The following is a 24,538-nucleotide window of genomic DNA, read 5'->3' as shown; positions in this document are numbered from 1 at the left end:
CTATTCCTTGCAATACCTAATAAGGAAAACAACAGCTATTTTTGCAGCTTTCTTTGTTTCATTTAGGAAACCAACTGGGCAATGTTGGGTAATTATTCCAAAGCTATATAGGTAGGAAATGCTAAAGTTAAAATTTAGGTCTTCCTACTATTAATTAAAACTGTTCCCACTTTCCATTTTGGAAATAAGAGAGAGTTTTGATATGTTTGTCTTGAAACATTTCCTTCTCATTGGAGAGTAAATATATCAACACCTTTATATTTATAATCTCAGGTCTTTTTGTTATTTTCAGTAAGAGTGATCTGTCAGAACAAAATATGATTATATAGATCAAACAGCTCAGGGAAAACCCCACTGTAATGCTTCTTAATCTAGATAATGTATGTGGGATTTTCTGTATTTTACTTATCTGAAACATATTTTTTTTCCCCACCAACAAATTCTAACACAAATGGCTGCCATTAAAATCATCTTTTCACTTCTAATAACTAATAAGCATTTAAGTAAGTATTACAAAACCTCTAGAACCTTCTTCCAAAAAGTAAGCGTGGCACAACCAACACATCCTAAATGCTTCTGATTGATGAACGATTATTTTCTTGTTGAATTGTTTTGCAATTCATGTTTTATAATCTTAGTTTTCCTTGCACTTTGAGGGCTAACTAAAAACAATATTGATCACACTTTTAATGTCTTCAATCAATAGAACTAAATGTATAAATTAAGTAAATTAAAATAACAGGCATTTATAAAGCATGATTGCTTGTGACATGATTTTGCATTCAAAGATAAAGCTTCAATACAATATTTGGTGTGATTAAATACTTTTATGCATCAGTGTTTTGCTTTTAAACAAGCATTATAACTTTTTGGTGTGTGTGTCTTTTAGGGCCACACCCGTGGCATATGTAGGTTCCCAGGCTAGGGGCCTACACACAGCTCACGGCAATGCTGGATCCTTAACCCACTGAGTAAGGCCAGGGATCAAACTTGTGTCCTCATGGATACTAGTCAGATTCATTTCCACTGAGCCACAACAGGAACTCCCTAAATAAGCATTATAACTTTAACCCTACTGTTTGTGAGCAGTAGGTCAATTATAAAAATATAAATTTTGTGTTTCTTCACAAAATCTATCTATAAATCAAATCGATATTGATTTATTTTCAGTCTTAAGAGTACATGAACCAATGAATAAAGACTAAATTAAGAATAATTTCATTGACCCCCAAATACTTTTGAATGTGTTTCATAAAAAGCACAGAAAATTAAAGTTGGTGCACATAGATTCTCGGCATCTGTCCATATGTCTGTCACTCATTTTTTCCACCTTCCAGTTAGCCTTATGCCTTTAAATTATAGTTATAGATAATGCCAGCACAGTCTATCCAAATGGTTGTGACAAGCATTGTGAATCACTGCCAATGTTTACCAAAATGAAAACAGTCAGTGTATCACCATCATAATAAGCTGGGATAGTAGAGTGGGTAGAGAAGTGGAAATAAATTAGAGAGAATTGAGTTTGGGACCAGCAGTATTGATTACTACCTGTGTTACTTTGAACAACTTAATTCTTAGGATCCAGATCGCTCTGGTCAACCGCACGGAAGAGTGAGATCATGTAAGTGTAAGTGTAAGCATGGCCCCTATAATATAAATAATGGAAGGCAGACTTTCAGACACATGCAGACACTAAGATTAGAAAAGATCTAGGGGCTTTGTAAACAACGCCTGTTGAACAAATAATTGCGCTGGAAATGAAAATGATTTGTCATGTTTAAGGTTAACAGTGGGCTAATTCTATTTTCATTAGGGAAATTGTGTGCAGAAAGTAGGTGTCAAATTCATATTATAAAGATAACTCAAAATACTGCAGTTACAGTAAAATGTGTATGTGAGTAGCTTACATATTGACATTAGCTCCTTCCAACCGGGTGGACCTTTGCCATTTGCAGCCCTTGAGGTTACAGATACTCCTGTAAGTGAGTCTACACCCATATGAGAAAAGGCTTGGTTTTGGAGAGACAGGAAGAAAAGTAGGTACCTAAGTCCTTCACCCACCTGTGAACATCAGTCCTGGTAACATGGAAAGTATGCCGTGTTTTACTCTTGCTGTAAGTGAAACGAGGAACAAAATGTATTTGGTCACTAGTCTTAATTTCCTGCTTAATGATGAAGGGAGGTAGTAGCTGAAGGAAAGAAAATTCCTTTTTGTAGGGCTGAATTGAGACTTTATCTTGGCAAGAAGTAGAACTGCTCTGTTGACAACGTGATACCAAACTGAAATATAAGGAAAGGGTCATGTCAAAATGCAAATCAGTCCGTGTTCTTGATAGGAAAAGCACTACATCCTTCTGATAAATAAATTGTGGGTAGCGTAGTGGTTCTCAATGGTAAGCTAAACAAAGTGGAGTACTGCCAAGAATGGATTCCAGAAGGATGTCAAAGTGTTTCATTAGCTGTCTTTATGCTTTTATTTGTTTCTGTTGCTTATCTGTGTTTTCAAACTCAAGGAAAGGGAGGACGTGGCAAACATTTTGAAAGCAAGATCCACTTTCCTTTTAACTCCTCCCGTGACTTAGAATTCTCTTCTACACAAGATGCAGGCTCTGTCACTGCAACTCTTCATTAATATGCCACCTTCAGATTTTAAAGCCAGACCTTAAAACTGTTGACATGCCATGACTTTTATCATCACAAAGACTTCAACTGTGGTCCGTACAGAAAGGCAGAGAAATTCTCTCTCCTGGGAGAAGATAGAATCTATGGCTTGAGGAGTTCCCGTCGTGGCGCAGTGGTTAACAAATCCGACTAGGAACCATGGGGTTGCGGGTTCGGTCCCTGCCCTTGCTCAGTGGGTTAACGATCCGGCGTTGCCGTGAGCTGTGGTGTAGGTTGCAGACGCGGCTCGGATCCCGTGTTGCTGTGGCTCTGGCGTAGGCCAGTGGCTACGGCTCCGATTAGACCCCTAGCCTGGGAACCTCCATATACTGCAGGAGCGGCCCAAAGAAATAGCAAAAAGACAAAAAAAAAAAAAAGAATCTATGGCTTGAGTCACCTGTGGAAGTAGGGTTCTTCTTGCTTGAAGTCCAATAGCAGCCCTGCCTTCCTGCTAATGAGCCTGTGCCATTTACCAGATTTTTCCCATCAGCATTTAAACACGATGTTATGTCTCCCCAGTGAAAAACAAAAAGCCTCTGAAGCCCTTTTCTTCCTCTAACTACCACTGCATGTCCCTCCTTCCCTTTGCAGCAAAACTTCCCACTTTCATTTGGACCCACTCCAAACAAGCTCTTTCCCCAGTGATGTCACCAAAACTGCTCTTGTCAAAGTTACTGGAACAACATACAACATCATTAAATCCATTTGTTCTTGGTTCTATTTACTTGTCCCCTTAGTCACATTTGACCCAGGTCATTACTCATTCCTCCGGGAAACACTTTCTTCGCTTGATTACCAGCACACACCCCCTCTGCTCCCTCCTAACTCTGGGCCCTCGTATCTGTCATCCCCTTGGCTGGTTCCTTCTCTTAACCTTGAAATTCGTCTCTTTTGTTGAACTTCTTCATTCTTTGCACACTCACTCTGTGGGAGATTCCGTCTTCTCTCATGGCTTTCAATGGCCCTGATCCACGGACGACTCCTACACTTATAGCACAGGCGGGCATCTCCTCTTTGGACTCCAGACTAATCTGCCTAATGTCTACTTAGGACCTCCACATGCGGGGACCCCTCAAGCTACCAGTCCAGAACGGAGCTCCCGGTTTTCTTCCCATACCTTCTTCTCACATGGTCCTTCCCCTCGCTTTATTACGTCATTTCATTTCCAAGTTGCATAAGCCAACTTCTGCTGCAGCTGTCCTTGTCAAAGACAAGATCAATGTCACTACTGACCCAAAACACTGAACTTGACTCCTTCCTTAGTCTACTTTCAATCCAACATTCAAAGCATAAGTCAGATTATTATTTCACAATATAATATGCCATGTATTTTACTTATTTTGTGTGTATGTCTTGCACATGGAATATAAGTTCCATGAGGCCTGGGATTGCTGTTTTGTATGCTGTCCAACCCCCAGCATGGCTTGTCACTAATCAAATGAACGAATAAGTCGATGAACAAATTACATTTAAAAAGAGAGTAAAGAGGAGTTCTCTGGTGGCTCAATGGGTTAAGAATCCAGTGTTGTTCAGGTTATTGCTATCGTGAAGGTCTGATCCTATAGTTCTGGGAACTTCTGCATGCTGCAGGTGCCGCCAAAAAAAAAAAAAAAGAAAATTGGCTATAATGGGTGAGATCTCTGAAGAACTCTAATTTATTTTAGAAATGATAATGATAGAAATACAGGAGAGATACTTGAACTTTTCACAGCTTACAAACATCGCCTTCCGTGACTTCCTTTTTGAAATTTTAATTATTACTTTATCATTACAGATTTTCTTTTTATATTCCCTAAACCCCATTTATTTGGTCAGAGGTACTTCGATGCACTGTTCTTGAGATGACCATGCTTCCTGACCTCCTATGGTTCTCTAGGTTCTGGAATTAAATAGATGTACAGATGTGCCACATGCCTTCCTGCTTCTCTGCTGGAGGCTGTCTTTTCACATAGCCACTGGGCTTCCAGGACTTAATTTTCCAAGAATATTGCCTTTTATCATTACCACTTAATTTCTACTTCTCTTGGCTGAAACGAAGAAGTTACCAATTTTCTTAAACTTCTGTTTTTGACCATGTTAAATTATAGGCATTAGGTCATAGCTTAATTTCTATGGGCCATTCCAAGATACTGAAATTGGATTTAGTTATTATATGTAATGGACATTAAGCATTTATGAGACAAATGGCCTTTAATTTAATTAGATAGTGAAGTATTCATAAGATACTTTGTTTTAAGAATAGCTAGTATGTAATAGCAGGAAAGAATCTTGCCTCTCATTTCTTGCATGAAAGAGTTGAGAAGATGCTCCTTTCTTGCACTTCTAGAAAGGTTTTTTTCTTTTTGTTTTGCTTGTTCAGATACATAGGTAGAGGTGATATGTAGCCAAGTTTTTTCTGTAGTCAAATATTAAATCACTACTCCAGGTTGTTGCATTGTCAATACAAAATTTGTTCTTTGAGTAGGTAAATGAATATTACTTTGTGATTTGGTAAACATATTTGACATATATCACATAATCATTATGGTTTCCTAACTCAGTATTGATGATGAGTCTAAAATAAATCAAAGTTGGCATATGAGAATTAACCACTGGAATAATCGATTTTGTTCTACCTTTCTTTTCAACTCCTATCTGAGTATGGGTGAATAAGAATTCAGTAAATACATTTGGGAGTAGCAGGTGCTTGGACTCTTGGGTTATGTGATTGCTTTATATTTTAAAAATTGTCTTGGCATATAGTTGATTTACAACATTGTGTTCATTTCAGATACACAGCAAAGTGCATCACCACACACACACACACACACACACACACACGCACACACACACACACATACGTGATTGTTTCTCCATACAGGTTATTGCAGAACAGTGAGCAGACGTCCCTGTGCCCTGCAGAATATCCCTGTCATCTGTTGCACACGTAGCAGTGTGTGTGTGTCAATCCCAAACCCGCCCTCTACCCCGCCCCTGCCACCCCCTGTTTCCCGTTTGGTAACCATAAGCTTGATTTCAAAATCTGAGTCTATTTCTGGTTTATAAATAAGTTCATTGATAGTATTTTAAAAATTAGATTCCACATATAAGTGATGGCATATGATATTTGTCTACTGTCTTCACTTGGTGTGATAATCTTTAGCTCTATCCATGTTGCTGCAGATGGCATTATTTTGTTGCTTTGTTGCTGACTTGTTAATTGCTTAGTTACTTGCTTGCTTTATTTTAATAGGGTAAACCAAGGAAAGGAGGTAAGAAAGTAAGTGTGCAGTCTTTTCAAAAATGCAGTTGCTCCGAGAAGCGATAAGACAGCTGTCACGCAGGAAAACGTTACCAAGCCAGTCTTCGATACATTCCTATCATGTGCTGACTGAATAGGCTTTAAGTTAGGAGGTGCAGTCTGAATGTGATGATTTCAGATGCGACCATTTCAGAAGTAAAGGCAGAGTCTGTGACTGAATATACAGATCTTGAGGGTGAGATGTGAGCCTAGACGATGTGAGTAGCAGAAGTTCTGCCTCTCAGCCTCCCTTGATTTGCCCTGAGTGTAGATACACACAAGCTTTGTTTATTTTTACATTTTCAGCAGGTGGGACACTTTGGCAAGTGTAATGGCTTGGAGTACAGCCTGGCTTCACCTTGATTGGTGTGTCCCGGTGGAATATTTTCTTAAATGATGTGTGAAGACCTTGCATCATTATTTTTCCAAGCATGTATCAACAAAGTCTTGGCCTTGTGAAAGTGCAAATAGAATGCCATGCAGCAGACAGTGTGTTTACATTTTATTTTTAGACCCTGGAAAGATTTATACTTTCTGGAAGAATTGCTTTGCTCCTGCTTGTTACATTTGATCTGGTCATCCTAACTCAGCATTTGCAAAACTTTCCACTTGCTGTGTGCATGAAGCCTGTGGCGAATTCTCCTAGGGAAATGTATTTTTTCCTGTCCCTTCTGCGAGTGGACAGTGGCTGGCTTCTCATGTCTTGTTGAAATGTGGTTGCTCCGAATGACACTGTCGCCCTTGCATTAATCCTGCTTGTTCACTCCGGGATCCCCATCTGTTTTGCGAGAGGGAAAAAGTCTCACACAGCTTTAGAGTGAGTGCCTAAGCTAAATTTCACTTTAATCCACTGTGTTGAGGTCCCCGACATGCTCATTTCCATAATAAAAAAACATTTCAGTTAGTCCTATTCAGGGACAAATCTGTCATTTCCACAATGTGCAAACTGGGATCTCTCAGTTGGCTTCCCTCAGATCAAAGTAATTTATTGACCAAAAAAAAAAAAAAGTAGAAGTCACTTAGATAAGTGGTATACATAGGTCAAAAATAATCTTCTAAATCTGCTTGTCATGGCGTCTGTCAAGTCTTTATTCCAGTATAATTTTGATTCTATCAGTGTGGTAAATCCATACCTTTTCCTGTTTTGTTTTGTTTTTGTTTTTTGCCTTTTTAGGGCCATACCAATGGCATATGGAGGTTCTCAGGCTAGGGGTCGAATTAGAGCTGTAGCCACAGTAATGCCAGATCTGAGCCGCATCTGTGACCACAGCTCACGGCAATGCTAGATCCTTAACCCACTGAGTGAGGCCAGGGATCAGACCTGCATTCTCGTGGATGCTAGTCAGATTTGTTTCCATCGAAACACAACAGGAGCTCCTGTATTTTTTTTTTTTTTAATCAGATCAATTTGCATAGCAAAAAAAAAAAATGATTTAGCTGTCTGCTTCTATCTTCCCTGAGGGGTGAGCTCTTAAATATTGTAAGTCCAAATCTCAACTTCCAACATACCTCTGCAAATGCATTTTAATAACACCGTGATTATTCCAGTGACGTGTTTCCACTCCTTGGAATGAGCAGTCATTGTATTAGATGTATTCAAACTCATGCTTCACACATGCGCATTTGGATGTGGCCTGCACAGCTGGAGACCCTTCTGTGTAATGGGACAAGGACTGAGAAGGCGTGCCCGTGGTCCTCCCTCCCCTTGCTGCTAAAAAGAAGGGAATAAAGTGCGGAGTGAATGACTAGAAACAGGCAAGGAGTTTGGTTCAAAGAAAAGGAGACGAAGATTCCACGGGCTTCTGTAGCAGCTCTTTGGGAAGGGAAGACGGCGCTCGTGTTTGGAAGCGACAGAGTTTGCCTGGTGCGCAGAGCTCTCCCCCAACGTCTTTCTTTCAGTGTTTTCACCCTTCAGCACATTCTTCGTATTTGCCTTTTTCTCATCCGTGTGCACTTTAAGTCATCGTTCATTTCCTCGCAGGGGTGCAAACTTATACTTGGGTTTCCTTCAACTGTTTGCATGCTTCTGGCAAATCCAGATAAACAGAGTATTGATTGCCTTTTATAAAAGCTTTGAGGGGGACCTTAGGTGGCCTGGGACCCAGGTTTTCCATTTGAATCATGTGAGAGACCCCCTGTAAAAGGAAGGACAAAGGAACAACCTATCTTGGACGTAAGATCATCAGTATATAATTATGCGGAAAAAGAACTTCTGAGGTCCTATTTTTAATTGAGGACCTGCGCTTAAAAGTCTGTTAGAAAGCATCACCATCTTCCAAAGGACGGTGTTGCAGTCACTGTTTGCTATGCCCCCGACCGCAGCTGTTGGCCTTTGGATGGCCGGAGAAATAAACAGGCCTCCCCATTGGGGCAATCGCACCCATCATGGAAGTTAAATGAACATTCTTGGAACACCCGCTGGGATGGGACAGATGTCGGCGAGAAGGGCTGAGCCCTCGGGAGAAAATGTGTCACTGACAAATTGAAAGTATTCCCTTAATATAGCGGTATGTCTTGCTTGTCACCTATATCTGTTTTGTTTTATTCAAAGCTATTTCAAAAACACAAATACTGTGTTGAAAGTGAGAATCAGAATGAATCATTTCTATTATCTGTCAGAATCCGCCTTGCCATTGCTAGATTGCCTGTGTTGTTTTCCTTGCTGGATGTACAGTTGAGTAAATCTTTTTGCAGAGATGCTTGATTCAAAATATAAAATATGACTGCAAAGAAATACTCACTCTGAATTGAGAGCATTTGCATTGCTTGTTGGGAGGTGGGGTTTATCACTAACTTTTGTGGAAGATCTTTTAGCCTGTGCCTCACTATTTCACTCCTTAATAACTTTTTTTTTTTTTCCATTTTGGTTTGGTCTCAGAAGGGTTAATGTCACGGCTGTCACTACTGACATATGAATCTCCAGACTAATTGAAATGCAGACCCTGCTCTTGGGGGGCTTCTCTCCACTGCTGGCTCTGCTCTCAGCAGTTTGCTTAACGCACTTTTAAAAAGTAACAAACTGATTTTGATGTGAACCATTAATTTCAAAAGTTTATGTATCATTCTCATTTGGGAAGAATAAAAACCTTGAAGCCACCTGATAATTCCTCTTTTGCAGTAGCCTCACAGCCGTAAGAAAGTAATCTCCTTTCACTCCATAGCTCAGTCTTCATATCTCCCTTGTAGACACGTCTGATTGTTTTTTGGTGAAGAAGAGTTTGTATCCATGCGTTGGACTATAGACTCCTTGAGGCTGGTAAAGCCTTCTTCTTTGCAGTACCCTGTAGTTCTTCAAGCAGTGCAGAGATAGCACCTTCACCTACCTCAGAAGTTTCAGGAGCATAAATGATGTCATAGGATGTACCCCTCCTAATAGTTTGTGATAAATGCCAGGAATGTAATTAAAGCTAGCTAAAGCCAGATATAGACTCTCTCTCTCTATATATATATACATAGAGCCCTTTTTCACCGCTCATATAGAGTATCTGGCAGCCACCATGACATATAGTAAGTGCTTAATAAATGTTTATTAAATTACATTGAGATTGGGCTAGAATTCTCTCTCCTAGGTCACCTCTTTCTGCTAAGCCATACCAATTTTTCTTCTTTCAGAAAACATTCCCTGAGAGTGTCTTTCATATCCCAGAGCCTAGCACTGGCACTATATAAACAGTTGAAATAAATGCACTGTCTTACCCTCCAGCACAGAAGACAGACACAACAAGTAGATATAATCCACAGCGGTAAGGATTGCAATTCCTGTATGTAGACCGTCCCCCGGGAACATAGTCAAGTCAGCTATGAATAAGCGATTGTTAAGTTCATTTTTGAAATGAGCAGAAGTTTGTCAAAAAGAGAGTTGAAGAAGAGCTTTGTCAGAGGAGCCGTTTGTAAGGAATGGATGCACGTGGCAGGAAGAGGCGTTTCACGTGGCTCATGCAGAATGGAAACAGAGGGCTCACGTGGGTGCTAAGTTGTAAAGGGCTTCATAGCACAGGGCTGAAGAGTCTGCGTGCTTTGCTGTAGGCACAGACTGACCCTCCAGAACCCCAGTGTGTTTAAGAAAGACAATTGGTCGACACAACGAGGGCACGGAAGGTGGTGCCCATAGGAGGCCAAAGGAATTTAGGAATGGGATGGGATGCTGAGCCAGGCAGTGCCCGTCGAAATGAGAGGTGGTAAAGAGAGCAAGAGCAGGAAACGTATTGCTCCCTTTAAATGTTCTTGTTGTCCCTGAGAAAAGGAACTAAGAAGCAGCCAGAGAGCAAGGAGTCTGGGGAGAGAGAGAGAGAGATGCAGGCCATAACCAACAGCCTCTTCCGCACGTTCGCCACCTAGGAGCGGCCACCCGTCTCCCACAGATCGTGGGCCAGGAGCCCCACACCTACTGTGACACGTTTCCGTGGTTCCTGCTGCCCCCTCGCTGTCCGGATTTCTGTCATCCCTCTCTCGCTGCAGTGAAAGGGAATCCATATCAAGAATTTCCCATTTTGAGTGGAACAGATTGTTCACCTCAGAAACAGTACTTCCCTGGTTGTTCGTTTTGAGAAAGTGACTTTGAGCAGGAACGATCCGGGCCAGACCGTGCTATTTATGAGCAGGTTTCAAGGGGTGGGAGCGCTAAGTAAGGACCTTTCAAATGTCACCTTGTGGTTGGCATCCCTTGCACAGCGTATTCCGTCCAAATGCTCACGAACAGGTAGATCACTGAAGAGGAAAGGCAAAAAGCAGTCAACTCAAAAGATTATCAGCCTCTCTAGTAATCAGGAGAAAAAAAATGAAGCACAGAATAAGATTCTGTTTTGCAACTTTCACTGTGTAAAACTTAAGAAGCCAGGCAATACTGAATGTCATTAAGGATAGGAAATAGATTGACCTCTCTTGGAAGCTCTCCCATAAGTATGTGTGGAGTTATTCATAAGAATATGAGTGGCAGCCTCTTTTAAAGAGTTATTGCCCATCCTTCAAAAAATGGGTGGTCATTCAATGGAATTCATGTGAAAGAACTAAATCCTCAGTAGAGATCCATCTGAAAAACAAAACGATGAGCAAAACTCTTAGGGTCCAGGTGAGTGGTGTCCTATGATGGATCATAACAAATTTGTAATATTAAAACTTATGCATGGATAAGAACATACATGTGCTGTGGGTACCCAGAAAACAAAGGTGTAAAACAAGCATTGGAATAATAAATCCCAACTTTAAGATAGTGATTTTCTTGAGAGAAAGGGACTGAGTTCAGGAACGGAACAGTGAGCGATACTTGGGGGCTTCAATTATCTTGACAAAGTCTTATTTGTTAGGCAAGCATACAGGTTTTGTTACATTCTCTGAATCTTTGTATTCCTAGGACATTTACAATAAAGAGAAAACCCTGCATAAGGCTTTTCTTGTGTGTTCATTCACTTAGTATATCGCCCATCAATCTTTTTGGCTATCCATTCATTTATTATTCTTTTTTGTCAAAATAATTTTATTTGAATAATCTCAGAAAATTGATTGTGGGTTAAACCAAGTTGGGAGAAAAGAACAGTATCATCAAAAGAGAGATTTAAGGGAGATGCGGGGGTGAAGTTGCCAAGACTAAACAATTGAATGAATGTGTGTGTGTGTGTGTGTGTGTGTGTGTGTGTGTGTGTGTGTGTGTGAAGGAAGGCAAGGAATCAAGGGTAATGTATTTAGATTTCTAGCCTGGCCTTGAACCGTGAAGCAGCCAGTGGGACAACAGAAGACGTGCCACTGGAACTGAGTGCGACACGTTGCCTAATTTTGTCTCAGTCTGTGTTACACTTTTTCCCATGAGCCTGATAGTCTTACAATCTTTAATTCAGTAATTATTGACCAAATAGTTGCCGTGTGCAAGGCACCATAAGTATAAAGAGCTCTCTCAGCTTATGCATACGTACTCTTTTTTATGAGGATGTTTCTTAAAACTATCTGCCACTCATCTTTAACCATCATGGCACAGTTACGGCTCCCGTAGATTACATCAGGTTAGCAATTTCAGTTGAAGGGCAGCCTTCATTACGTTATTGGGTAGCCCCTTGAAAAAGAGTGAGAATCCATTAGAAACTTTAGACTGTGAAAACTCATTTAGGGGACGTTAAAGGTGGCTGTCCTGAAATAGCGTATTAACTGAATAATGGATGGGTCAGGGTAGCATTCTTTCTTAAAAGTTATTTAGTCCTTTTAGTATTTATTTATTGATTTATTTACTCATTTACTGGTGACATGTGGAAGCTCCTGGGCCAGGGATTGAACCCGTGCCACAGCAGCGACCCGAGCCACAGCAGTAATTCTGGCTCCTTAACCCACTGAGCCACCAGGGAACTCCTTAAGTTATTTAGTTCTTACAACAGTACCTGTATAACCGTATGGATAATTTCGGCAGCACTTTGCATCATAAAGGGGGGGGGGAACCGCAGGGACCAATGGGGCACAGGGAGGCCAGTTACTGTGTGGGTTTTCACCGCCAGAACATTCGCAGCAAATCCTTAGTTTCCTTTTTCTGGACCTCACCCAAGTCCTCTGCCAAAGGTCTCTGTTTTAGTCCTGTTCCTGGTAGACACATGAATTCCCAGTCCTAAATCCCTTCATTTCTCACTGCTCTTCCACCATAGATCTCCTTCCAAGACTAAGTAATAGGCAAAGGCTGGGGAGATAGTTTTGTTTTCTGATCCTGTGTGATCAGGCTGCCCTAAATTCAACTGGATTCCCTGGGAGCCTCAAGAGCAGTAGATTAGAATCAGACCTTCATAATCTTGCCTTTGCTCTACCCCACACCAGTACACATCTATTGCTTTAATTTTGCTTATTTCCTCCCAATGTTGGAGACATAAACCAAAGACCACAGCAAAGTAACAAGAAAGGCCTCATTCCCCAGAGACTTGGAAAAGACGTCATTTGTTGCCTTGGTATAGCTGCTAGTCAGCCCCTTTGATGTAGCGCCTCTGATTCTTCAGGGAAACAAGGATGGTCTGGTTCTCCTTTCTAGTCTGTGAAGTCGGAGGCAGTGTCCTTTACGGGCCAGGCGCCTCAAGCCCCGTGTTACATGGTTGCAAGCTGCTTGGCTGCCTTTGTTAATATGCTGAAAATTTCATCGGCTCTCTTTAATAGAAAAAGGATGTGTGTGAGGCAAGACCTCGGCAGCTGTGGCTGGGTTCTTGTTCCCCACGCATGAGTCACAGCGGGCAGAGGCCATCGCATCAGGATGTAACCAAGCAGCCAGTTACCTGGTTGTCTGGCATTTCAGTTCCATGGTGAGGTAGTCTTCAAGTCCGTTTAGAAAGCTTATGCGCTCCAGTTTGGTTATGAAAAGGCTTTTCATTTCCTCCCTTTCTCTCGAACAGTATTTAGTCATTTACTGCTTCTGTGAATAAAGTTTCTTTTGAACCCTGACTGCCTTCAGTAATTGCATTGCCAAGAGAAGAATTCTCCTTTCTGGAAGGACAGACGTGTGGCCTGACATACTGTGTTCTATAGGATCTTCATCCTCTCAGGAATTTGATCCTTGTTCTATAGGAAACTCCATCTCAAAGACTGTGAATTAGATAATCTAGAACCTGGAAATGACTTCCAGAACAGTGCTTCTCAAATATTAATAAGCATGCAGAGCATCCAGGGCGATCTTGTTAAAATTTCGATTCTGATGCATTAGGCGGCCCCTGAAATTCTGCAGGTCTTTCAAGCTCCCCAGCGATGCCCATGCTAGGCCTTACAATTTTTGTAGCAAGGCTGGAAGCCTGAAGGCACTCAGCCCAGTGCACATCCTCTAAGCTGTGGAGGGGAGATAGGACAGGCTTAAAAGATAAAACTTTTGGAGTTCCCGTCATGGCTCAGTGGTTAATAAATCCGACTAGGAACCATGAGGTTGTGGGTTCGATCCCTGGCCTCGCTCAGTGGGTTAAGGATCTGGCGGTGCTGTGACCTGTGGTGCAGATGCAGCTTAGATCTGGCGTAGGACGGCAGCGGCAGCCGCTCTGAATGGACCCCTAGCTTGGGAACCTCCATATGCCGTAGGTGTGGCCCAAAAAAGACCAACAAAAGATAAAACTTTTGTCTTTGCAGAGAGAAAACAATCGCATAAAAAGAAAGTCATCTGTATCTAACTTCATTTACAAAGTTTTAACAACTAACATGAAGTTTTTTAATCAAAATAACAATATTATCAAAGCAGTTACCCAAGGCAATGAGGCTCTTTACTTAATGTCACCTTTGAGCACATTGCTTTGTAAATGTCATCGGTTTCTTTTTACTCAAAGAAGCAGCTCTAGTAATGTTTTAAGCTCTAGTAATGTTTTATATCCTTAGGTTTTGAAAACTTAAGCTTTTTTACTCAAAATAAACACATTTAAACCAAAATGTTTCTTCTGAACATAGACATCTACAGCTATTTAAAAATACTGAATGATCTTAAGTCTACACATTTTTAGCTGACTTGGATTTTTACCCTCGGGACACAATTGATGAGCATAGGTGAGCTTTCAAGAGATTGGTTTTCCCACGCGAACTTTAATGGCCACTTTTGATTGTCTTTGTTTGATGAGTAACATGCATTTGGATAATGCAAAATTCAAATTGTCCCCCCAAAATCATTATAATTAGCACGCAGAACTCATTTTGATAACAGATTTAACTTATTAGAATAATATGAACTGTTGTTTCATCCCTTGATAGCAGAAAGGTGACCTCAAAGCTTTCTAGGAAAGAACGACCCCAGGCGACAATGTAGTAACAATAGCAAAACCTATTTTTGTCACTTGGTATGCACGTCTCCACTTGTTGTCACAGCTGTCTTTTCCAGGTTTAACCTAAGAAAGCCTGCAAACCTAGTATAGGCAGGACCTGTTCACAAATCCTCAGCCTTTGGACCCAGTGGTCATTTAAGCATCTTGGCGTAGACAAGATTCTGCTTTGTGTGTTTGCGATGATGAGGAGGCAGAAGAGGGCAAAGACAATCTCCTTCCATCCTGATATCATCTCATCTACAGCCCTCTGAAGAAAGTAGGGTTACAATCCCATTTCCAGCAGAAACTGAGGTCTCAGGGCTCCCTCACCTTGCCCAAGTACAGACCGGCCTTTGGGATCTCGGCGGCGTGACTGGCAGCCTTGAGTGTTTTTAATAATCCCCTTGGGTTGCAATTACACTTCGGTGCAGACGCTGATAATAAAGCGATTCAAGAAATAACCACTACCCTACAGAGCCATCTGGTTTCTCTCAGCCCCATCCCTGGGCTTCTATTTCTGGTTTGAAAGGAATGATCTCCAGCCGTGTTTCTCCCTTCCGGTTTCCTCCCTTCCCACTCGCGGCAGCAGAAAGTCTGAACATTTTATCTACTTTGCATCTCCAGTAAGTCAGGCTGTGAACACACCTCGCCATCACTTTAGTAGCTGTTTATTGACAGTCGTGCTGAGCTCCGGGAGGGGACATAATTCAGAAGAGATGTGTCCCAGCATCAAGAAACTCAGCATAATAATGAGTGGTATGACAACCAAGTTCTCTTAGGAAGACGGAGTAGGTGGTGTTATTTTGGGTTTCCAATGGAGAGCTGTTCACTGCACATGTAATTTAGAGCTATGTTTATTTAGATTCATGTTTAAAATTAGAAACTGACCATCTGTATTTTTCTTGATAAGTATGGAGTCATCCTGACCAAAAGGTTTTTGAAGGTCAGGAATAGCTTATATTTGCAACATTATTTTTGGAAAAGAAGAAAAGATGTGGAAAAGATGGAAAATAATGCCCAGCCGTTGAGGACTTCAGAGAACGTGGGTATCCATCCAGAGGCATATTATGCAGCCACTGAAATAAAAATTATAACGTATGTATAACAACAACAACAAAAAAATCACAAACATGCTAGGCCTCCAGCAAAGTGAGACAAGAAAAAGTGAACTTGACATTTGCAGAGTGTTTACTATGTGCATGTACTATGCTGCATTTATTTTCTCCCTTCATCTACAAGATGCAAAAAAGTCGATGTTATTTCAGTACTTCATAAATGAAAGAATTGAGGCACAGATAGATGAGAGAACCTCACCGAAGTCACAGCTGGTGGTTGGGCACAAAGGCCAATCCAGATCTCTTCAAACCCAAATCTGATCATCTTTTTCCAGTTGATTTACTCAGAGTTATTCAACCCTCCCCCAGCATTGTTTTTGATTTAGAAATAATCGTTTTTATAGTAAAGAGTGGAGTCATCTGAATTCAACTGAAAAAATGTTTGCATAGTGAAAACACCAGATCATAAAAGTGGTTGAATTATTTTAGGCTGTATTATAGAGTTGCCAGGACAATGAATGGGTGACACCATCTGTAACATGAAAACATAGTCTTAGCATAAACAACTTCAGTTTTATCTGATGTTTGAAATATGCATCTATGTAACTGCCAAAATATTAGCTGCTCTTTGTTAGCCAAAAAGTTTCAGGGACAAGACAAGAGCAGAACAGCACTTTTTCATAGATAAGGAGCAAAGTGTTTTTCCCTTTGGTGGGAAAGCCTTGTTGTTGTTAACCAATGTTTGAGAATTGTGGCCTGGAAACCCTGGTGTTATACTAGTGCCACACAACTTACACTCTTTTTTTTTTTTTTCATTACCTTTCACGTGATACCTTTGTATTGCAATTGTCACACCTTACAGAAAATTCTGAGAATTATTTAACTACTTTTAAAGCCAGGAGTATAAAACCTCTCTTATAAAAGGTACATTTTTCTGTACTGTATTTTATCTATTTTGATCTCATTTTACTTTGCTGTATTTATTGTAAACATTGACCATTAGACGTTTACAAGCTGTTTGACTTAAAAAATAAGGATTCCATCTCATTAAACTACTTGGGTTAAATTTGGAAAAGACTGTAGTGATTGCATTTGAACTTTTTTCAGGGTTTTTCCCCTGAAAACACAGGTAGAATTTTACAAGGTAGGAATTACCTTGAGGTGCAGTGGGTTAGGGATCTGGCATTGTCATGGCAACCACGTGGCTCGGGTTCCATCCCTAGCCCAGGAACCTCTGCATGCTGTGGGCGAGATCAGAAATATTTTACCGTGTATGTTTGTTTATGTTTGCAGAAACGGCATGGACTACCACTAAGGAGAAAAAACGAAAACTGTGTAGACCTAAGTTTGTCACCTTTGCCCACTTCCTTTTTTATTTCTTGACATTGAGTTGGGAAAAATTCAATTTCTCCATCTCAAGTTGTCTGTCTTTTAACTTTTTTCTCAAGAAAGTAGTCTGACTCGGCTACTTGGTCTTCAAATGTGTAACCTACGCTTTCTCATTAAAGGAAAAAAACTCTTTCTCTAACCGCCTGCCCTCTTTAAAGCACAAAGTGCACAGCGGCTCTTAGAAAATTCTTTTTCCTTCCCGATTATATTGATCTCTTTGTATAAATGGCTAAATTGCTCCCCCCCCCCCCGACAAAATGCCTCCAGACATAAGGGAATCGTTTCCGTATGTGGATGAAAATGTTTGTCTTCCATGAAGGAACGCTTGCAATGGCCTCTTAATTGTTTTCCTCCCTCTTCTGGTTCCAGTATCCGGCGGCTCTGATGAATCTGGGAGCCATCCTGCACCTCAACGGCAGGCTCCAAAGGGCCGAGGCCAACTACCTGCGGGCCCTGCAGCTCAAGCCAGATGACGTCATCACGCAGTCCAACCTCCGCAAACTCTGGAACATCATGGAAAAGCAAGGCTTAAAGACCTCCAAAACCTGACACGGGAGGGCAGCCCCTACCTCGTCCTCTTCCATACCCTAAGGCTGGCTTCACGGACGCACAGAATTTCCCCGCAGTGCTGTGGCAAGAGCTAGTTTGGACTTCACGGCCCAGGGCAGAGATCACTGAGGTTGCTGCCCCTTCTGGAAGTACCCACTTTGCTTTTGGCACAGCCGCTACCACCAAAAAAGGGGAATGTTGGAAACCTCCTATAGGACGTAATTGTTACCCATAGAACCGTAAACCAGAGCACTTAAATCAGCATCTTTTAGCATCTGAAATAGGGGAGGGGGGCCTCAGTTGCAAATGTTGTTCATTTTTGAAAGGTAACTTCGAAATTGTACTGTTCCTTAAACACTGTGAGAGGAAGACAGAGTGCCTGTGCAGCCACCCTGCACTGTCAAGGTCACGTGTTCATAGGGAGTGATTGAAAAGGGGGGTGGATCCTGGGAAGCCGGCCGGTTGTCCTGACGCTGCTGTCTTCCCTCTTTGGGACAGCCTGCCTATCATTTTCTAAAACTTAGAGAACTTTTTTTTTTTTTTTAATAGTGTATCAGGATCTGTCAGAGTCTACCTTTGTTTCTGGACTAGTGCCCATAAGGTTTTATGATTCAGCTGTCATTGTCCTTTGGGGCATTCCTTTGCTTTTCATATGCTGAAAAGGGTGAGCAGGTGGAAAGCAAGCCACGTTTCTCACTGGTGTTGTAGGAGGGGCTGGGGAGGCCTTATGTGTGTCAGGCAGGCATTTTTTACACTGATGTCACCAACATGCTCCACCCCCCAAAAAAAAACAAAAATGCCTAGGAGAATCCATTGTATTAATTCTTGGGCTTTTGAAATTGCCTTTTGAAATGGCTGTTCCTGGTTACTGCTCATACTTATTTAGGGAGTAAATCAAAAGGAAGCTTAAGAAAAAAAAAAAAAGCGTTCTAGTTCCAATAACTAAACAGCATCCATTTGACAAAAGGGAAGATGCTTTCGTGCCTCCCAGATGTTGCTTGCTGGTTTAAAAATCAAGTCTTTGCAAGGGAGTGTATAATGATGGTTGCCAGTGATTTTCTATTTTGATTTGGTATGAAATACTAGTCACTTTCTAATAGGTACCTAAATGGCAGTGCTGATAAGATTTGAGGAATTATTTTTAATCACACTCTGTTCTTCTCAAAAGATGTAAAAATGACTTGTCATCTGCAGTAGACTGTAGCATTAGCCACGTGTTTCTAGGGCTCCTGCCAAGTGCTTTTCACCGTTGAAAACTATTTTTCACTAGCAAATTTGGCATTTTATTTCATTAGCTATTAGTAACCACTTCAGTGATGATTTCACCAGTAGAAGACTATAAATGAAGTAGAAACATTTACTGAACATTTTTTTGATTTTCAGTCAAATGTTGCTACTAAAAATTAACTTTGTAAAAATGATAGTCCACTCTCAACTTCCTAGAGAAAGTAGCTACACAGTACCCTCAGTATTTATTTATTTATTATTCTACCATAGCAGAATAATGAAACTTGATTCATTACCAGTTCTTTGCAACTTAAAACTAGCTTTTTCTCCTGTCCTTCCACACTGTCTGTATCATCAGCATCCCCATTTAAGGGAAGCTGGACCTGCAAACACATCATATTATGTTTCCTTCGTATTTTATGTTTTGCTTCATATCTGAATACAGTGAGATAAAGAATTTAACGTAGCTTTTCTATGGCATTAGTGTTTGGGCGAGAAGGGCAACATAGAGAAAGATTTGTTGATGGCATTAAAAGAAGGTCCTCTTAATATGTGTATTATTTTGTAAACATTTTACTGAAGGGCCGAAAGTTAAAGTATAACTAAATCACTGTGTTTTCAGAATGGTGTTTAATGTTTCATAGCAACAGACCTGTGGTCAAACCAAAAACGTAGGTTGGAGTATATTTTTCATCTTCTAGGACCTTGGCAGTTGCAAAAAAAAGTGGGGGTGGGGGGATTTAATATAAGGATATAGAGATGAATTCAATGTTTAACATTTTTATTTATTTAAATAGTTATTGACCTATGATGACTTCCTAGTCTTAACCTTGTGTCTTTATTGTTATCATTCTTCCTTTCAAACACTTGGTTCTTGATAGAGTCAGTGATTGCACAGAAGCGCTTCATGTTGACCCAGTTCCCAAGTAGCATTAATAATTGGGCCTGTGTCATAAAATGCATGGATCATTAATAACTAAATGTCCCCGACACCTTTCACAACAGGGCTGGGCTTAGTAAGTGACCACGTGGGGGGGGGGGGAGGGCCGGGGGGAGGGCTCCATAGAACATGGTAAAAAAAAAAAAGAAGTCTCTGCTCAGGGATTTATGGTGGATTATTGCAGACAGTGCTAAAAATATAGAGCACAAGACAAGTTTACTAAATTAAAATTTTATTTTTTGAGAAACTGTTATTTGTATAAATTATCAAGATTTGTAGGCTTTCCTTTTGTAGAAATAATTGTTTTATGTGCCAGAGAATTCTGATTTTGTTTTCAACAATAAAGCATTGATAACAAATGTGTCATAAGCCTTTTAAAGTCTCCTACAGCCACAACACTTGCACTGTCTTGAGTTTTTAACAGACTTGGGAGAAAGTTGGGGATTGCCAGGAACTTCCCAAAAGCCATTTTAGATATATTAACTTCATAGAGTCCCAAAGCTTTTTGTTGGTGGGTTTGTCTTGTGACTTAATCAAGTTTTCTCGCGACTTTGGAACTTTCTCCTCTGATCCATGATTTTCTTGCTAAAGAGAAGTTCGTCTCGTCACTCTTTGGAAGTAGACAAATAAAGCACTTGCATCAAGAGTAGTTCTGAGAAGTTGGAGGAGCGTTTGGGGAACTTTCGGAGCAGACCTTCACGGAAATTTCAAATGAGCAGGAGGAGACTTCAAATTCCAGCAGTGCTCCCGAGGGGGACTGCATCGCGAATCTCTGTGAAATAACTGTAAAGGCCAGTGTGCGGCCACGTGGCCGATGAAATGAGAGCCGATTCAAAGTCCTCTCTGATTGCACCCTGCAGGAGGACCACCCAAAATGACACAGCGAGAAGGCTGAAGTCCTGGCACGCGTGTGTCTTTCTCTACTGCAAAACCAAGCACACGGAGTTAGCCTGACACTGCCACTTCAGCTTGCTCTCTCCTTACAGCCTGCGGCACTTCCAATGCTTAAGCCACCTGTTCTAGCAATTTCTTCATTAGACTGAATCGAGTCTTATGAAGTCAGGAGCAAATTCTATAGTATTGAAAATAATATTTAAGTCAAGAGAGAAATCATATTCCAAAGGTACATACAGATGCATTGGAATGATCACAATTCTTCAATTATCCACAGAAACCCAGTTTTCCCCTTGTAATAGAGTAACCAAGCCGCAGATGAATTTCCGTTCTTTGCGCTGAAAACCTATATTATGTGAAAACTGCCATTACCAAGGTGAAACTATCAAATGAAAAGCCACTGGTGTCCAATTCCCTCAACTTTCCAGAAAGCGATTTTGAAAACTCTCAGGTTGCGCGTGAGCAAGTAATGGACATGATCTTCATTTACAGTCTCTTTTATTTTCTTCTGCTCGAGAACCATGGACCAGGTGAGAAAAACAAGTCCAAGGAGAAATACATGGTCCCTGCCTTTACCGGGTTCAGAGAATAGTGCCTCAATCCAAAATAAAATTACATGTTGATTTTAAAATAGAATCAACGATGCCATCACTTCCTATTATAAAAGTTCTTAATAACCCACATTTCTAGAGCCTTTTCTGTAACTGCCGCCAACTAGTTCTGGGAACTTGGTTAACACTTTTGGGGGCCTTATGTTCCTCCCATGAAAGCCATTGGGTTTGGTTACATATTCACTGAAGTCTTGTTTGGTTCTCAGAGTCAAAATGGTTACGATGTCATTCGTGCATTGTCTCAGTTTGGGCTGCAGAACTCGGTGTCGTACAGTTGTGGGGTCGGTCTGGACGTGGAAGACGTGGCTGCCAGCGTGATCGGATGAGGACCCTCTTCCGGGTTGCAAACTTCCTGGGCATCCGCACGTGGTGGGAAGGGCGAGAGAGTGCTCTGAAGCTTCTTTTTATCAAGGCATTCGTTCCATTTATGAGGGCCCTTGCCTCATGACCGAATCACCTCCTAATACCATCACCTGTGCCAATGGGTTTTCAACGCATGAGTTTTGGTGGCATGGAAGCATTCAGACCGTAGCAACCTCCTTCCTTCTTCATGATCATCTGCAGGGAGAGAAGTTAAAAATGTGATTGTGGAAGAGAGACTAGCTAGAGAAACACCACCGTGGGTGGAGAAACCCCGTCTCTGGACTCAGGTTCACGGCCTGCGTGCTCATGTGACAGGATGTGAGCACAGGACTGCGTGGGGACAGGCCTGCTGCTGGCTGTCTTTGGGACAGGGACGGGTTATTTCTCACCTTTGAGCCCTGGTTTCCTTAACTGTAAAACTGGAACATGTCCACAGGGTGTCTGCCTTAAAATAAAATATTAATCCTTTTAGAAAGGAATTAGGAAATATATTATCATGTTATTATATAATAATAATTTAGCACAACAATCAAATTCTCTGTCAGTGTTCACCTTATACGCTATATTTTATGTTCCACTCAACAGAAACTCAAGGTTTCCTTAACTGGACTCCGGAGTGTATTGTATGCATGTCTTCTTGTGATTTCCTCCAAGACCAGAACTAGAGGAGCAGGGTCTTCTGAATAGGGCCATTTTTACCACACGCCATGGGAAGGGAGGAATTGGCCCTGCTTGGGCCATTTAGTAACACTTTTGTATCGCTCACCAATAAAACAAAACAAAATAAAAACGTTGTCATCTTTTTTGAACATGGTAAGTCTGATGATATCAGCAACCCTTATCATAACTGGTACAAATTAGTATCATTATGGATTATACCTTAGCCACAAAGTGTCTCCATTTGACCTTCAATCTCTACCTTTTCGAGAAAGCCATGGTGGGAAGAGAACGGATAGACACGTGGGGAGTGGACTGTTAATTGCCATTAGCAATGATTTAAGTTCTGGTTGTAGAGGAGGAGAATTGATTAGGACCGTTTGAGACTGTCCTTTTTTGATTGCTTTGTAACCTGCCAAGACGGAACCACTCACTGTACTGGTAGAAGGGGTGGAATGGAGTTTAACACATAAGAGACTGGATAGCACAGCCACAGGAAAGGCTGGGAAGATCTTCAATTGGATGTCTAGACTGGCGCTAGACATCTATTCTGATCTGAAATATATTTAACTTCTCTCGTACTTTCTTGGGATTTGACAAGAATATCCCTCATTCAAGACAAAGCGATCAGCCATTCTCCAGTCAGATGGAGAGAATAGACTTCTGTATTTCAGTGAGCGCTCAAGACTCCTCGAAATCCTTTTTCTAATAATTTTCTATCGTGTCTCTTTCTATCCCAGAGGACTCAAGATGAAATAACTCCTCCGAGAACTTTAAATTAGTAACATCATTGAGTGGCTAGAGACTCTAATGAAAGTTAAAAATATATATATATTGAGAGAGAAGTCAAGCAATTCCATTTCTTTACAAAAATATTAAAAATGTCAAAAAAAATTAAATGCCTTTTCTTCAGCTGGTCACTCCTCTCAGATAGTGTAAAAGATCATTTAATACCAGAAACTCAGAATTGGTGGGGGAGGACCGGGGCAAGTATACAAGAGGAGTGGAAACAAATGATTGCCTTTGATTTTAAGGTAGACCCTTTTTCGAATGAATCTTGTTGAGCAAGTAATGTCCATATCGACTCTAGCAGTCATTGGCTTTTAATTTTGCAGACGTCAGCGTATTATATTACATAAAGCCAGTTAATAATCTCAAGAGGTTTTCGTCCTGAATTCTTTCCTGTGTTATTTTAAATGTCATGCTACTTAATGTCGGGGTCTTTTACTTTTCCTTTGCAATAGACTATTATTCTGGCAGTGTACCTTTGCCTATGGCTTATGAAGGTGGCTCTTTGGGAAATTTCGCTGGCATTATCATGTTTCGAAGTATCTTTTTAGATACCTGCCCTGTACCACCAAAGAGTTAGCTGTCACTACATGCGTCTTTTAAACTTTCATGGAGTGAGTTTGCACCATGTGATAGAGAAGAGCACATTAGTATTGGATTTTCTTTTATCCCATCAGGTCTATTCTCCCAAATGCTTTGCTGACTGTATTTATTTATAAAATGTGAACATACCGGAAAAACATACCTCTTTCTATAAAGTGAGTCGGAATTTTATCTGTTAGTTTTTTTCTCACTTCTCTTTATCAAACCAATTTTATCTGAACTTTATTCATTCCAAAATCTTGCTCTGTGAATGACGCTGAAGATAAGTTAGTCTCCTGCTATTTCTCAAGTGGCCACAAAGTGGTATGCGTAGAAATCATAGCAGCAACGTCAGTGAGCAGGAGAGGCTAGATTTGACCTCTGCACTTTCAAATGAAGAAGCTATAGTTTAGAGCAGTCAAATGACATAGCAAAGCTTTTACACAGTCAACAGTGGATCCAGTGTAGCTGGGAAAATATTGAATCCCAGCTGCAGGTTACATCCTGTATGGCCCAATGCCAACCATCCGGAGTTTGTGAAACCTCTCTACTTTGGAGGAGAGGGTAGACACCAAGCGCATGGAAGGTTTGATCGTGGAGTCTAAATGGATTGCACATACGGGAGATATTACTACCTGAAACTCCCGTGTCACTAAATTCACTTCGGGTCCTCGATTTAAGACATGAACTCTTCATTTTAGGGTGAATTTATGAGCCTTGCCTAACTAAACACAGCTGGTGTAAGTAAAAGTGGTACAGAGAAGCATTAGGGTCGGTGAAACCATTTCCAAAGAAACGTTCCCGTCATCTGATGA

At 41.0% G+C, this 24,538-nt stretch overlaps 1 protein-coding gene across 4 annotated transcripts in view; it reads left to right on the top strand.

The window, feature by feature from the left end:
- Positions 1-24,538, top strand: part of TMTC2 (transmembrane O-mannosyltransferase targeting cadherins 2) — a 415,894-nt gene that overhangs the window by 370,175 nt on the left and 21,181 nt on the right. The window contains exon 12 of one of the 4 annotated variants that reach the window (XM_047788342.1): positions 17,481-18,570. The exons of 2 other annotated variants lie outside the window; for them this stretch is intronic. In XM_047788342.1, coding sequence (XP_047644298.1) covers positions 17,481-17,660 — 180 coding nt within the window. In that variant the 3' untranslated portion in view covers positions 17,661-18,570. Of the gene's footprint in view, positions 1-17,480; positions 18,571-24,538 lie in introns of those variants that run through there. One more of the 4 variants, XM_047788346.1, reaches the window with a different exon arrangement.

Source organism: Phacochoerus africanus, chromosome 7 (genome assembly GCF_016906955.1).
Source record: "Phacochoerus africanus isolate WHEZ1 chromosome 7, ROS_Pafr_v1, whole genome shotgun sequence".
Taxonomy (NCBI): Eukaryota; Metazoa; Chordata; class Mammalia; order Artiodactyla; family Suidae; genus Phacochoerus; species Phacochoerus africanus.
This window is presented reverse-complemented; position numbering and strand designations above follow the sequence as displayed.